The 15432-nt window shown below is 51.8% G+C and overlaps 1 protein-coding gene across 4 annotated transcripts in view; it reads left to right on the top strand.

Moving 5' to 3' along the window:
* Positions 1-15432, top strand: part of MTMR14 (myotubularin related protein 14) — a 52652-nt gene that overhangs the window by 34821 nt on the left and 2399 nt on the right. For 2 of the 4 annotated variants that reach the window (XM_017501567.1, XM_017501566.1), the window contains exons 11-18: positions 367-452; positions 669-745; positions 990-1026; positions 3278-3348; positions 4126-4184; positions 4356-4494; positions 5380-5559; positions 13475-13630. In XM_017501567.1, coding sequence (XP_017357056.1) covers positions 367-452; positions 669-745; positions 990-1026; positions 3278-3348; positions 4126-4184; positions 4356-4494; positions 5380-5559; positions 13475-13630 — 805 coding nt within the window. The remainder of the gene's footprint in view (positions 1-366; positions 453-668; positions 746-989; positions 1027-3277; positions 3349-4125; positions 4185-4355; positions 4495-5379; positions 5560-13474; positions 13631-15432) is intronic. The other 2 variants (XM_017501568.1, XM_017501570.1) reach the window with 2 other exon arrangements.

The following is a 15432-nucleotide window of genomic DNA, read 5'->3' as shown; positions in this document are numbered from 1 at the left end:
AAAAAAAAAAAAAAAAGAACTCATTACGAGCTCCCCACCCACTGCCAAAAAAATACTTGTAATGCCCTCTGAGAAACTGGATAGGGATGTCAGCCCCGCCTAAATGACCTGGGCAGAGTAGACTGTGTAGGCCACACTGTATCCCCAGAAGTACACTGAGAAGTATAGCCAGGAGGAAGAAAGGAGGCTACAAAGCCAGAGGCCTGCCACTCACCCCTTTCTGGGACTAGGCTGGAGAAGTTCCGTGGGGAGGCCACTACAGAAGACAGAGGCTTGGGGGGGCCTGGCTCCCTCCCGCCAGGCCCAGGTGGTGGTACTTCGCTGCTCATTGGCCCATGTCTGGTTCTCTCTGCGGTTCCTGAGTAGATGACAGCGGGCTGCTGGTACACTGTATCTCAGGCTGGGATCGAACCCCACTCTTCATCTCCCTCTTGCGCCTTTCCTTGTGGGCTGTGAGTATGAATGGGCCCCTACCAAGCTCTACTCTTTGGGTGTCTTAGGATTGTCTCTAGACGGAGTTTAGGGCAGGGGATGCCATCACTCAGAGCAGATGTGTTTAACCCTGTCCTTTGGGGTGTTCCTCAGCCTGTGTTGTCACTGGGTCTGGTTATGGTTCAGCTCCTGGGACAAGAAGAGGGCTCTGTCATGTCTCCTGTGGTCTCTTCCAGGATGGACTCATCCACACATCCCTGAAGCCCGCTGAGATCCTCTACCTCACTGTGGCCTATGACTGGTTCCTCTTCGGGTAAGCCTTTGAGGGAGTCCGGTTTTGGTGCGTTGGTAACAGTTTCCATATGTGAGTGGTGTGGTGGCTCCCTTGACAGGGGTCAGAGGTAAGGATTACTCCACCCCTCAAGAAGGACCAAAGCTGCTGATCACGCCCCACCTGCCATGCTGGTGCCAGTGACATTCTGTGTCTGGTGACCCTGTCCCCTTGGCCCTCACATCTTGGTGCTACTGACTTTGCCTCTCCACCCTCCTTTTTTTAGGCACATGTTGGTAGATCGGCTCAGCAAAGGGGAGGAGGTGAGTACTGCTTATGGTTTGCAGGCACAGCTCAGCACTGAAAGACGGGCAGGGGGTGGTGTCTGCGTTCCATGTTTTAGGGGCAGTTCCTTGCCCTGGCGTGCAGGAATGTGGCCCCCTGTCCTCTCCTCCTGAGGCAGCATGGCAGGACAAGCACCAGCACAGTAGCTCTCTGTTCTGGGCCTCAGGAGCCTGTGCCATGGAGCAAATACATGCCCGCACGTCTAGGTGAGCAGTTACATGGTGGCCTTGGCTGCCTGTGATCTTCCCTCTCACAGGCCATTTGTTTAAGTCCTTTCTGTGCTCCTTGTCTCTGCAGCTGAAACGCAGCAGCACTTCTTTTCTCCATCCTTCCATCACACCCTTTAGCCACTTTTCAACGTCAGGGCGCCCAGTAGCAGGGTCCTGCCCCCTATAGCTGCCTCCAGGTCCCCTCTCCTCTGGACCGCCTCCTCTCCTCTTCCCATGTACTTAGCACTCTCCCCCATGCCCATCGCCTTCTCTGCACCCGAATTCTGTTGGCCACCCTCCTCAGGCCTTGCCTGTTAGTGCCTGTTTTCTGAGTGTGTCCCCTAGTTGGTCCCCTTACTGCCTGGATGACGTTGGGTGATGTGCTTCACCTTGAGTCTCCTGGTGTTATGTGTGCTACCTCACTAGGAGAATGAGTCCAGACGCCCAGCATGGAAGCTGTCCCATAGTGCCAGCTCCTTCTCTTTGGCCCCCACTCCCTCATCTCCCTGAAGCATCTTTCTCTTCTTTCTCACCCTCGTGAGGCTGCTTCCTTCCTGGGCATCTTATCTCGTGCCTCCTCCTTTTGTTCCTCGGTCTCAGCTGCTTCTCTCCCCTTCCAAATCTCTTCTTCTGAACACTTATCGCGTCTTCCAGGGCTATAGAGCTCAAAGCCTGTTCCTCAGAGGCCTCCGTGAACCTCAGAGGCGGTGACTTTGGCATTGAATTCAGTGCTTCAAGAAGCCTCTTTGTAGCCTCTCATTTTGGGACTCTCCCAGAGCTCCAGGACATTCTACCCTCCGTGTAGTCTCCCTTCCCCTACAAAGCAGACTAGATCTGCCTTCAGAGAGGGGGGCTGAGCCAAGTGGTGTCTGAGTTCGAGCCCTTGGTATCTCTCCGTGTAGACAAGAGGCCTTCCTCAGCTTCAGGGTTCGTCTTGAGGACCTTTCTGTTACACCCCAGACAATCCAGACACTGATGTGTCCAAAGTAAAAACCCGGGCCTATTAAACACCACTGTGTCCTCTCCCCACCTCACCTTTGAGGTTCAGTGAACATATTAGCATGTTTAAGGCTACAAAGTCTGTGGTGAAAACACCTATTTAATCTTATGTAACACATCATTTTCATCCTGTCCCCACTTGGGCAGCCCTCTCTTTGTCGGGGGCAGCTCCTTGCCTGGGCACACAGAGATAAGGAACCCATGGGCCTCATGGGATGCCAGGTGAGGATTTCTCTGAGGAGGGGCTCATGGGCCAGGCCTTTGGGAATCACCACAGAAATGGAAGCCTGGTGTGTGCTTCCTGGAGGCCCCTGGGCTAGGCACTGGCTGGAAGGGAGAAGAGAATTTGCTCATGGAGGTGGGGTTGCAGCTGGGATCAGGAACCTCCTGCCTGTGCCTGCCTCACACTTAAGACCTGACCCTTACAGCTCAGCAAGGGAGGCTCCAGGCCAGATAGCAGCTGCCCGCACCGCCACACAAGAGGAGCACCTCTTGACTACACGGAGAGATGCCAAGGGCTCAAACTCAGACCCCCTGTTCTGAACCAGTATTTCTGGGCACCTCCCCCCAAAAATGTGATTCCTTTCCCTTCCATTACATTCCTGCCTTGTCCATTGTTTTCCCTGTGCCCAAGTCCTCTCTTTCCCAGCTGTCCTTCCCTGTTAGTCTCTCTCCTTGGGGATCTTAGAAGAGGCGAGAGGGCACTGTTTCACTTTATCCTTTTTAACCACTTGAGAACACAACGTGTTGAATTTGACGATCGTTTGTAAAATTGCTGGCTTAATCTCTGGCAATCCCAGGAAGGAAATCCTTTCCTTCCTTGCCCCATCCCAAATGCATGTGCCAGGCCCTGAAGGCCTCTGTACCACCCACACCATTTATGGACCAGCACACCCACAGAGTCCCACAGCAGCGTTACTCTCCAGCAGGGGCCTTGACCTGGGTGGCTGGCTTCCCTCTCCTGGGAGTTCCGCCACCTCAGTTCTTCTCACTGTACATTGCTCTTTGGTCTCTCCTTTAGATTTTCTTCTTTTGCTTCAATTTTTTGAAGCATATCACCTCTGAGGAGTTCTCTGCTCTGAAAACCCAGAGGTAAGTGTCATGCTGGGCCAGGGCGCCCTGAGAAGGGCTGCTCCACAGCAGGCAGAGACTGGCCACCTCATTCCCGCCCTGCCTCCCTGCTCGTTGGGCTGGTACTCCCTCCTGCCTTCACTCTGAGGCCAGCCTAGGGGTCCCTGCTGAGGGCCCCTGGTGAAGAGGCTCTTCTGCAGAGAAGGCCATATTGGGGTCAACTTAGAGTCATACTAGCTGACAGGCTTTGGGACAGATGGGTGGTCTCTGATGATCAAGAGAACAGGTGTGTTGCTGCAGGAAGAAGCCAGCCTGGAAGTAGAAGGACTCTCAGCTCCCGGTGCACCCAAGCTGACTCTTGCACTCCATGCCCTGCAGCAGAAGGCATGGCTGAACACTGCAGCCCCCTACAACGGGGCAGAAGGCTGCTTCTGGCCTGGGAAATGCAGGAGTCTTGGCTGGCAACTGCCTTGTGAGAGTTGGGGTCTTGCCTGAATTGGTTTACCTTCCTAATCTGAGCTACAAACATGTTGAGCCAGACTTGAGCTCTGAGGGTACAAGCTGATGAGGAGGATGCAGACCTTGCTGGCCTCAGAAATCTGCGCCTGCGTGTTGGACAGAGCCTTGCAGGGTGGGTCCCAGAAGTGGGCCTGGTGTTTTATAATGCTTCCTAGAGTAGGACGTCTCCACGAGTTGTCAGTGAGTTGAGCCACTTTCCAGGGCAGGCAGGATTGGGAGTTGGGGGACAATAAGACCCCAGATAGATCTGGAATTTACTGCTCCGGGTTCTGTTTCCAGGAGGAAGAGTTTGCCAGCGCGGGATGCAGGCTTCACCTTGGAAGACATCTGCATGCTGAGTGAGTCCTGGGCCCCAACGGACTTCCCTTCCTCCCTGCATCTTCCCGAGTACAGATCAGGCAGGAACTGTTTGTGCAAGGAGTTTTTTTTCCCAGTTCTGTAGTGTGGAAAAGGTGGGGGACTAGTAGTGGGAGAAGAACATTCTGACTGATGGCACTGGCCTCTTTTAGGACGAAAGGACCGTGGCAGCACCACCAGCCTTGGCAGCGACTTCTCCCTGGTCATGGAGAGTTCCCCAGGAGCCGCTGGAAGCTTTACCTATGAGGCCGTGGAGCTGGTCCCAGCAGGAGCGCCGACTCAGGCAGCTTGGTAAGTGGCCAGACTGGGACCCAGGTCACTCACAGCTGTGGCCCAGGGCCATCAGTACCAGGGAGCCAGGCTGAAGCCCCAAGAACAAAGGGGGCTCCCAACAGAAGAGCTGAGAGGATAGCTCCATGCTCCTGCTGTCTCTACTGGGTCTCAGAAGCCAGCCATCTGGTTGGTGAAGGGCACTGCCTGTGGTGGCCCAGGAGCATAAAGGGCCAGGGCTCCCTGTGGGACGGAGAAGCAGCTGGGCAGCTAGGGCAGGGGGCAGGGGTGGCTGGTATTGGAGGAACTCCTTTGTATCATTTGCAGGGGAGATAGGGGCTGTTTTGGAAAAAGAAAACAAAAAGGTGGGTGTAAGATGATAGGGAATTGGGAACTTGTTTGAGGGTCAGCTCCTTTGAGAATCTCATGAAATTGAGACCCTGATGACTTTCACCCTAGACAAATGGCCCAAGATGTTGCATAACAAAGTCCTGAGCAGTGGCTCATACTTGTAATCCCAGCACTGTGGGAGGCCAGGGCAGGAAGATCACTTGAGCCCAGGAGTTCAGCCTGAGCAACATGATGAGACCCTATCTCTTAGGGGGAAAAAAAAAAAAAAGATTTTGCATAACATATGGAGGTGGGCAGTGACTGAACTGTGAGGAATCATTTTCTAGCACATACTTGGAGGCCAGTAGGCTGGTGTGATTTGGATGCCACAGTCCCTCCATAAAGACCCAACCCTGCTGCCCGTGGCCCTGAGCTGGAGAGAGAGTTAATGTTTACCTACTCCTGTGTGACGATTTCCCAGTGGAAGTGAAGGCTGGTCTTGAAGTTCAGTGAGGGTGGGCAGAGGGCTTTGCCTGCTGTGGCCCCTGGCTCACAGCCCTGCTCCTTCCACTGCAGGAGGAAGAGCCACTCATCCTCTCCACAGAGTGTCCTCTGGAACCGGCCACAACCCTCAGAGGACCACTTGCCTTCCCACCAGGGGCTGGTGGAAGCCAGGTCTTCCAGCTCCTCATCCTCAAACCATTCTGATAACTTTTTCAGGATGGGTAGCAGTCCCCTGGAGGTCCCCAAACCCAGGTGAGGAGCTCCAAAGCCCTTGCTGTTGGAAGTGGCTAGCTTTCACCCTTAACAAGATGAGGGTCGGGGGCCAGCACCTGAACTAGGGTCTCAAGATGGGGTTCCTTGGCGTGTAGCCTGGTGGGCCGTAGACCTAGGGGGTCAGAGGAGCAAGCTTATAGGCCCAGTATTTGAAGTATGGGTTAGCGTTTGGTAACAAAGCAAGGGCTGCTTTGTAGAGTGGTTTGAGGCTCCTCCTTCCTGGAACCCTGGCAGAATGCAGGGGAACCCAGAAGTGCAGTGGCTGTGATCTGATGGGTGGGGAATAGGGGCTGCCTCTGCTTGTTACCTTTGGCAGATCCCAACCTCCTAGGCACACCTCCCATTGTGATTGAAGAGCCAGATCTAGATTCTCAGTCCCTTCTGGCTCAGATCTCATGTCTGAATTGGTGGGGCAGTGAGAACAGATGTTAGGGAGCTGAGCTAGATGTGTGTGGCTGGGACAAACCATGGGTGCCTGCACACCTGGAAAGGGAGCAGTTCAGCCAGGATGGTCATGCCAGGGCCGTGGCTGAAGGGTGCTTCAGGAACGGTGCTTTCTGGGTGAGTTTAAAGCTGAGCACGGGCCAGAGGCTGGGATTGAGGGCTGGTCTGGCACTTGGGAAAAGCATTTTCTACCACTTTTTCCATTTCATACCCCCATCAAAAGAATCCTGTGAATTGCTTTGTTTTCTAAAGCTTTGAGAATGTCTTGCCTTTCTGGAGAGAACAAAGCAGTGTGGGACTTCAGGCCCTTACTGAATTCCAGGGAGAAAAGGACATTTAAAAGAATGGGCATGAGCTTTGGAGTCCATCCCAGATTCAAATAGAGCTCTGCCACGTCATGCCCACATGATTTTCAGACTCAGTTTCGTCCTTGGTAGTAACAGGTCTGTTAAGAAGAAAAACATTCTGAAACTTCTGGAACCCTCCTCCCATACCTACCCTGTGATTTTTTTCTTCTGGGCCAAAACAGGCAATGAAGGAAGATGGGGAAGAACATCCTCTGCACCTAGGCAGGGCAGATAAGTGGGAGGCAAGTGGGCGCTCCAGAATGCACTGCCCACAGGGGCCCCATGTGCTCACCCCTCTGGGTGAGCTCTTCAGCTCAGAACACTGCCTGAGTGCTGGAGCTGAGCCTGTGAAACCACAGCCACACACTGTCTAGCCCATGGGAGGCGTGGTCAAATGGCAGGGCAGAGACGGTGCCAGGCAGACAAGCACATGTGCCGGTTCCCCTTCCTATCTTCCCTGTGCATGCCTGCTGCCACGCCACCCTTGTCTGCACCCAGCTATCCTCAGGGCCACTCTGGGGCTGCAGTGGCACTGTGTGACCCTCACTGTTCTTGGCTGTGGCTCTAGGCCATGGTCCCTGCCTCCTTTTCTGCCTGTGCAGCATTGCTGAACAACTAGGGAGGAAACTAGAAGGTTCCTTTTGTCATCTGGGTCCTGCCTCGGTCTTAACTGCCTAGACTGCAGTGAGGTTTCATGCAGAGGGCAGCACCCTGTCACCCTTTACCACGCCCTAGCTCGCCATCCCCTTCTGCCTGCCAAAAGATCCCACTTTCCAGTCTTGTGATAGTGTCCCTCAGTCACAAGTGACTTTCTGCCTGCATGGCATGGCTCAGGCTCTTGTGGCCAGTCCAGGATGGCCACCAAGGCCCTCTCCCAGGAGGCTGAGGAATATTGGGGTTGTCCTCCTCACCTCAGATCCCTGCACACTGGGGCTTGGCCAAGCCTGGGCTAGCTGGACCAAGATGGTTGCAAGACTTTGAAAAGTGTGGGATGGGCTGCTGTGAGATGTTCGATGCTTCTGCTGGTCTGTTTGGGGGATGTCTGCCTGGAGCCAGGCTTCTGACTTGGATGCCTGTTGGTCAGAGGTTTTGAAAGTCTAGATTATTCAGATTTGGAGCATTCTAATTATGTATTTCCATTACCATTAAAATTAATTTAGTCTCTTTTATCTTAAAATGCCTAAGGGATCCTGTCATTAGCTTCCCTGCCTCTTAGAGCCAATCAGGTCTTTAATGTGGTAGGAAAAGCTGTATGGAAAGAAAAACCTTTTAGTGAAGCTGTCTGTGACAGTGAAAATTCTCCTAATGTGAATTCTCTGGGTTTTTATATGCTCCAAATTCTACAGGCATCTCTCTTTTAAAGCAGGATTCCCCTGTGGAATGAATCTGTGAAGCTTTGTTCAAAGTTAAGTAGTAGGTATGAAGCAGGTTGGGAAGAAAGTTCTGCGGGGTGCCGATTCTTACTAACCCCCCAGCCCATACGCCTTACTAGGAAGCCTGGTGGTTTTTAAGCATTGTTAACTGTTGCTGCTACAGCTTCTGATTAAGCTACATTTCTGGACCATTGTTAAATCTCATCAGCGACAAGGTCGAGCGCTGGGAAGGCCCAGGACCAGTGCTCTGAGCTCACATGCCTCCCCCGGCTCTGGTTAGCAGGTCGCTCCACTCTGCGTGGCCTTGGCCTCTGCTCCAGAGTCACACGTCCTTTAGGAGTAGGGGGGTTGCCAGCACAGCAGTGTCCATGCCCAGGGAGGTATGGTGCCACCACTGGGCCCAGCTTGAAGCCAGGCTGCCTGAAGAGCAGATGGAGTTTGCTAGGGATGCCCAGCAACAACACAGGGACCACCCTCCGCTGCCCAGTTTGCTGCTCTTCGCCCAACCACCACCACCTGCTAACTATTTTGAGCAATGAGCTCTGTCCTAGGCCGTCTGCTTGTGGGTGGAAGCAGGATAAGTTTAGATTAGGTGATAGCCAGGTCCCCTCAGAGCCTAGGATTGTGTACCAACTCTGTGTGACTTCATGATATGTCACTTGATGACTTTGGGTTTCCATTTTCTTATCTGTGTAATCAGAGGTTTGGGCAACCCCAAGGTCCTTCCTAGCTGTATACCTTCAAGCCTTCTATATTGGCCCTGTCAGATGTCTTCAAATGCAAGTAACAGAAAACACATCTCAAACTGACTGAAACAATAAAGGAAATGCATTTACAGTCAGCCCTCCATATCTGCAGGTTCCACATCCATGATCAACGAACCAGATTGAAAACATTCAAGATAACATAAACAATAGAAAGTAATACAAATGGGAACATGCAGTGTAACAACTATGTACAGAGCATTGACATTGTATTAGATAATCTAGAGATGATTTAAAGCATATAGGAGGATGTGCATAGGTTATATGCAAATACAAGTGGTTATATGCAAATACAGTGCAGGGATTAGGGCTGGTCACCCTCATGCAATTAAAATCTATGTATAACTCTCACTTTCCAAAAACTACAGATAGCCTGCTCTTGACTAGAAGTCTTAGCAATAATGTCAAGTCAGTAAACACATATTTTATATGTTATGTCTATTATATACTGTATTCTTAGGTAAGCTAGAGGAAAATAAAACGTTAAGAAAATCATAAGAAAGAGAAACTATTTCCTATGCATTCAGTAGAGGTGGATCATCATAAAAATACTGAGGAGGCTGAGGAGAAAGTGGAGGGAGGAGTTGTCTTGCTGTGTTGGGCAGCAGAGGCAGGAGATCATCTGCATATGAGTGGACCCGTGCAGTTTATGCATGTGGTGTTCAAGGGTGAGCTGTGCTGATAAGGGACTTGAGCATCCGAGGATTTGGTCCTAGAACCAATCTCCTGCAGATACAAAAGAGTAACAAGAAATAACTGTATATGGAAAAGCGTAGTGGAAAAGCAGTCTTCAGGTGGAACTTCAAGGTTCCAGCTCTATTTCCCTGTGGTTTGTTCCCGTTGCCTGCTTCTGCATGTCAGCTTTGTTCAGCTAGCTTCCCTAATAGTGGCAAAATGGCTGACAGCAGCTCCAGGATGACACCCAGCTTCCTGTCTCACATCCAGGGGTCACATGAGAGCCTTTTTTTTTTTTTTCCAGTTACAGATGGAAGCTGTGTGCTTTACTCCCAATGGAGGTTATGTGCTGGTCCATGAACCAATTTCTGAGGTGCCCACCCCTTAGCAGGAAGGAAGATGAGTGTATTATCAGCAAGGGCTTTGGTCAGACCTGGATTTCAATCATAGCTTTGCAGTCCTAGCTGTCTGACTTGGAAAGATCACTTCCCTTCTGAGCTCAGTTATTTTATCCTGTTTTTAAAGGAGGAAAATGATTCAGGCCCTCCCAAGTTTGAGTTTAAATGAAATAATGGGCTGAACATGGTGGCTCATGCCTGTAATCTAGCACTTTGGGAGGCCAAGGTCAAAAGAATCATTTGAGCCCAGGAGTTCAAGACTAGGCTAAGCAACATAGTGAGACCCTGCCAATACTAAAGATAGATTGGATGGATGGATGGGACAGGACTGGACTGGGATGGATTAGAATGGACGTAAATACTCATAGTAGAAGGCCCAGGCGCCATGGCTCGTGCCTGTAATCCCAGCACTTTGGGAGGCCGAGATGGGTAGATCACAAGATCAGGAGTTAAAGACCAACCTGGGTAACATGGTGAAACCCTGTCTCTACTAAAAATACAAAAATTAGCCAGGCATGGTGGCACATGCCTGCAATCCCAGCTACTGAAGAGGTTGAGGCAGGAGAATTGCTTGAACTCGGGAGGCGGAGGTTGCAGTGAGCCAAGATTGCGCCATTGCACTCCAACCTGGGCAACAGAGCAAGAGCCGTCTCAAAAAAGACAAGAAGAAAAGAAAACTAAAGAGCGAAGAAAAGAAAACTAAAGAGCGAAAAAAAGAAACTCCTCCCAANAAAAAAAAAAAAAAAAAAAAACTGCCCATAGTAGATAACCTTTTCACCAATGCTCAGTAAACTATAGCTGTGGTTAAGGACTTGGCTTTATTAGTCTGAGAGCCTGAGGTCCTGTCAGGGCACTAGGCAGCTGCATAAAAGGCCAGATGCCCACCAGACCTGTGTATTGCCTGGGCTGAGCTAGCTCCGTTTGTCTGAATATTCTTGTACCCGTTTCCAGAAAGGACTGGCTAAAAGACATCTCTGAGTTGGCCCTCAGCAGGGCGCCTGGGGAGGTGGGAGCCAGTAGGAACTGCAACTCGGTGCTGTGAAGAGGGCTGTGGGCTGCATCCAACTAAAGAAGTGAAATGTTGCTGAGCTCCCACCCTCCTAGGCAGAGGTCCAAGCCACTGGGATGTGGACACGTGACCTCTGAAGTCTTGTCAGCTCCGCCACCCTTCCGTTTGAGGGTTGCTTGTCCCATGTTCTCTCTAGTCCTATAGTGGGAGAGCAGAGGCAGTGGAGCTTGGACCCCTCTGTTTGCTGCTCTGTTTGCACTTAGGTAGGGATACAGGGCAAAAGAGTTTGGGCTCTTATTGAAGTTGGTTAAGTTAACCGTGTTCTTAGACTGACTGGAAGGCTTTTCCTCCCTTCTCAGTGTGTGGGCACAGGTCCTTACTCCTGGTGACTTGACACTCTGTAGGTATCCCCTGCAGCCAGCTAATCCGTGGTGGTATTTGTGAACACCCTCCTGCTTAGCATTGAGAGCACTTAACCCCAGGAGCTGAATGGTCAATTTGTAGCCCTTTCTTTGACAAAGGCCTCAAGTAGGACTACTCCTTTGTAGCTGGTGTGCTCACTCTTGAAAAATCCCAGGGTCTGCTGAGGATGGCTGCTCAGTGAGAGATGCCTCTGTCTCCTGGGATCACACACCCTGCTGCTGTCTGTGCTGCCTAATCCATCCGAACCCCAAGTGCAGTTCTTGGCCAGTGTTACCTGCTGGGACACGGGGGAAGTAAAGGGAAGTGACTAGCCCAGGGGACCTGGAATCCTTGAGGGGAACCCGTCAACAACTCCATCCCATTGGTCATGTTTCCCTTGGCAGTATTACCCTGGCTCTGGAGGAGTGGTTTTGGGACCTGAGAAACTTCCCCACGCCCCCAGCCCCAGCTGTGCCTCCTCCTAGTCTGTATCCCTTCCATTCCCTCAGCATTCTGGTTTTTAGCTGTTGTTTTCCCACAAGCTGCCAAAACTGCAAAAGATTCTACCCTACAGCTTGAACAATAGATGAGATTTGTAGAGCGAGGCTGCACCTCAGGGTTGTGCCAGCTGAAGGCCTGGTGTGACCTGGAGGGGGCACAAGGGCAGGCTGCTCCTTGGGAACTGTCTCTTTGATTTATAGACGGCCTGAACCTGTTTCTCCATCTAGAAACAAGGCAGCCCTGCTCTGTCCAGGCCCCAGGGGCTTCCGTCAGGTGACAGACCATGTCCTGTTCTCATTCCTAATGCTGCCATCATGCACCTTCTAGAGTTTAGCAGGAATGATGAATGTGGCAAGTCTGTATGTTATAGGGGGTTCCGATTTATGGCAGCCTTAACATAGAAAACCATCTGTTTTCCCTGGTCCCAAGGTGGTTCTGTTTCAGGGCAAGTGTGCAATCATTCTTGGTTTTAAAAATCTCTTCTTGGCCGGGTGCAGTGGCTTACACCTTGTAATCCCAGCACTTTTGGAGGCAGAGGCGGGTGGATCACCAGAGGTCAGGAGCTCGAGACCAGCCTGGCCAACATGGTGAAACCCCGTCCCTACTAAAAGTACACACAAAATAGCTGGGCATGGTGGCAGGCACCTGTATTCTCAGCTACTCAGGAGGATGAGGCAGGAGAATTGTTTGAACCCAGGAGGCAGAGGTTGCAGTGAGCCAAGATCACACTGTTGTACTCCAGCCTGGGCGACAAGAGTGAAATTCTGTCTTAAAAAACAGTCTTCTTCTCGCACTCACTAGCTATGAGACTTTAGGCAAATGTCTTCACCTGCCTGGGCTGCCGTTTCCCCATCTTACATTTGGGGATGGTTAAGGATTGCCAGAGTTGCAGTGCCTGGCCAGCTGCGCTCCAGTAGCAGCTGCTTGAGGATAAGACTGGCCTGGTGATCGGTCAGGCTGTCACCTCAGACTAGGAGCCCTTGACGCCAGCCAGCTGGGGATGCCAAGGCCAGTGAACGTTTTTCTCCACTCCCACCCACTGCTCTTCATTCCTGTTTCTGGGTCCCTGTTGGAACACCTCCTGCTGTTCTTAAATGAAAGAATAAAGGGTCAGGCATCAAAGATGATGTTCCTCTGGGGACTGGGACCTGGGGTAGCGGGTGGAAGGGCCTTGTTTGATGTCTCTCTGTCTCCGCGCTCACCGCACTGGCTGGACTACTGCCCAGGACAGAAGAGGGGGGTTGGCTGTGAGTGGGGAGGAGGTGGAAGCAGTAGATTCCCAGCACAACTTTCTTCCTCCCACCCTGCAAACCTCCATCTGAAGAAGGCCTGATGAAGCTGTCAGGCTGCCTGCCTGATTCATCCCTTCCCTCTGGGCATAGCCAGTGAGGCTGCTGGGCTGATGCTTCTGAATACAAACTATGGCACCTAGAAGGCACTGCAGAGAAAGGGGGATCTCAGGGCTCTCATTCCATCACTCTTCAGTCTAGGTCATACCCTCCACAGTCCCCAAGAGGTCTGATCTGTCTCCTCTGATAGGACCTCTGTGGCTCTTGGGTTCTGTGTTGCCCACCCTGCAAATCTGCATGCCAGGAAGCATGGGTGACCCGGCTTCTGGGTCACCTTCATTTGGGTGCCAGCCTTGCTGCCTTCATTTGGTGCTGTTGAGATTGTCCTTGCCTTGTTTACTCCCAGTGCAGGCATGCCCTGGCCCCAGGCTGTGGCTCCGCTTCACCTCTTGCTGCCATGCTTTGTTCTCGTTTTTTGCTTCCACAGTAAGTCTGCACAAAGTACCTCACCGCTGAGCTTACCTGATGATCTGTTCTTTTCTCTCAGTCACTACTTGTCCAGCATTTTTTTTTTAGACTTTTGGAGAAAGTGGTTGACAACAGAACCTAGCAGCCACCCCCCAGCCCCCTCCAGAGCCTGTGTCAGGCATGTGACTGACTGCATCCTCTCCCCTCTCTCCTCTCTGCCCCAGATCAGTGGACCATCCCCTGCCCGGATCCTCTCTCTCCACAGACTATGGCAGCTGGCAGATGGTAACAGGCTGTGGCAGTATTCAGGAGCGGGCAGTCCTGCACACAGACTCCTCTCTCCCTTTCAGCTTCCCGGATGAGCTCCCTAACAGTTGTCTGTAAGTGTCTTGCTTGAGAAGGCAGGATGCTGCCCTGCCCGTTTGAAAAGCTGGTGAGCAGTCAGGAGTGCTGGGTAGGAATGAGGCAGAGGCTGGGGCTCAAGAGCTGACCTGGCCTCCTGCCCTCCCCTCTCTCAGCTGCTGGACCCCTGAGGTATGAAGGAGGCCTATGGCTGGTCAGGAAGTGCACTGGTTTGTGTGTTCATTCTGTAGCCTCTAAAACCTATCCACTGGTGTCTCAGGTGTACCCAAAGGGAAAGCTGCTGGACTGTAAATATAGAAGATTCTATTTCTGTATAAGCCTTTGCCTGACATGAGAATCGTTTGAAGGCAGAACAGTGGAATAGTGAAGGTAGGTGTGTGGTGGAGGCCAGAGCCAGAGTGGTGCTGGGTTAGCCCGAGGCTGTGCTCCTGAGCAGAATCTAGGGGTCACTTGCCATCCCCACCTGCCTTGTCTTTTGTTTTTGCCTCTGGGCAGGAATAAGAATTAGATGGGAATTCTAGATCCCACACCTACAAAACCCTGAGTCTCCAACTCTTATAGTGTGTCCACCTGACTGAAGCAGCTGCCTCTAGGGGAACCACGTGTCCCTGGTCTGTTCTGCTGCTTCATGGATGTCAGGGAGGAGAAAGCCTCCGATGGCTCGGGGAGCAAGACCTGCTCCTATGGGCCTCACTGCCCGCACTACAATCCAGCTCATCCTCACCCATGTTGGCAGGTTGGAGGCAAGGTGCCCTGGGGAGTGGGAAGGGAAAGGGTGTCCTGGATCCTAGCGGAGGGCAGTCAGGAGCCAGTCAAACCTTGAAATTCCAGATGGCACAGGCTGTGGCCCTGCAGCTGTGAAGTCACCAAAGAGCTTCTGAGGTCACTGTGCCTGGCACAGCCTCCTCTGCAGCCAGCTCCTTGGCCAGAAACAAGATCTCTTAGATTTTTGAAGGGTTAAAAAAAAAATTGCACCTTTCTGTAGGGACTTCCTACTTCAGCCACATTTGCTCAAGAGCCATTTTTGAAGGAAGCACAGATATCCCTGCTTAATAGCACCCCTCCCTTACCTGGGGTTAGCCACTGAAACAGCCAACTCCGGCCCCAGGTCACCCAGCCTAGAACCTATAATTTAGGCCCCAGGCAGCACTCTAAGCTCCTTGCTAATCCATTAGTTCTGGAAGGGTCTTAGAGAAGGGCTGGATTCTGTATGATCTCAAGGCCCCAAGATTGTGGGATGCAGTCAGAGTTGATTCCTGTGAAAACATGCAGCATGTGGGTTCAGCACTTGAGCATTGCTATTAGAGAAACTTAAGTCCAAATCCTTGCTGCCCTACTCACTAGCTGTATCTTCGAGTGTCAGGCTTGCTGTTTCTGAGCCTGTTAGCTCATCTCTCAAGAAGGAATGGCACTGTGGTACCTCCTTTGCCTGGTGTGTGTCCTTAAATGGATCACAGATCCTCTCCTGTTTTCTTGTCTCTTAGTAGGTTGTGGTCTCTGTCCCTTCCACCCCCCAGAAATGGGCAGCCGTGGCAGGGGGTGGGGCAGGACAGTTAGAAGGCTCATGTAGGGATCTTTGGTTATTCCCCTGTGAGTGTAAACTATTCGTCTATTTCTCCCTTGTATGCCACAAGGAGAAGCTGGGGCAAACATGCATGGCCTTTGGCCTGTATGAAACCTAATTAGAAAGTAAAGAAGATCTCGGGCCATGCTTCTCCCCCAGTTGCCAGGGAAAGACTTCAGGACTGTTCATGGTAGTGCAGGAATGCGGTCTCAGCTCCATGTTCTTAGTGCTGCTGCGGGAGTGATTTGACTTTTC

This window comes from Cebus imitator, unplaced genomic scaffold (genome assembly GCF_001604975.1).
Source record: "Cebus imitator isolate Cc_AM_T3 unplaced genomic scaffold, Cebus_imitator-1.0 Scaffold281, whole genome shotgun sequence".
NCBI classification, from domain to species: Eukaryota; Metazoa; Chordata; class Mammalia; order Primates; family Cebidae; genus Cebus; species Cebus imitator.
The sequence above is the reverse complement of the archived record's forward strand: the minus strand, read 5'-3'. Positions and strand labels throughout refer to the sequence as shown.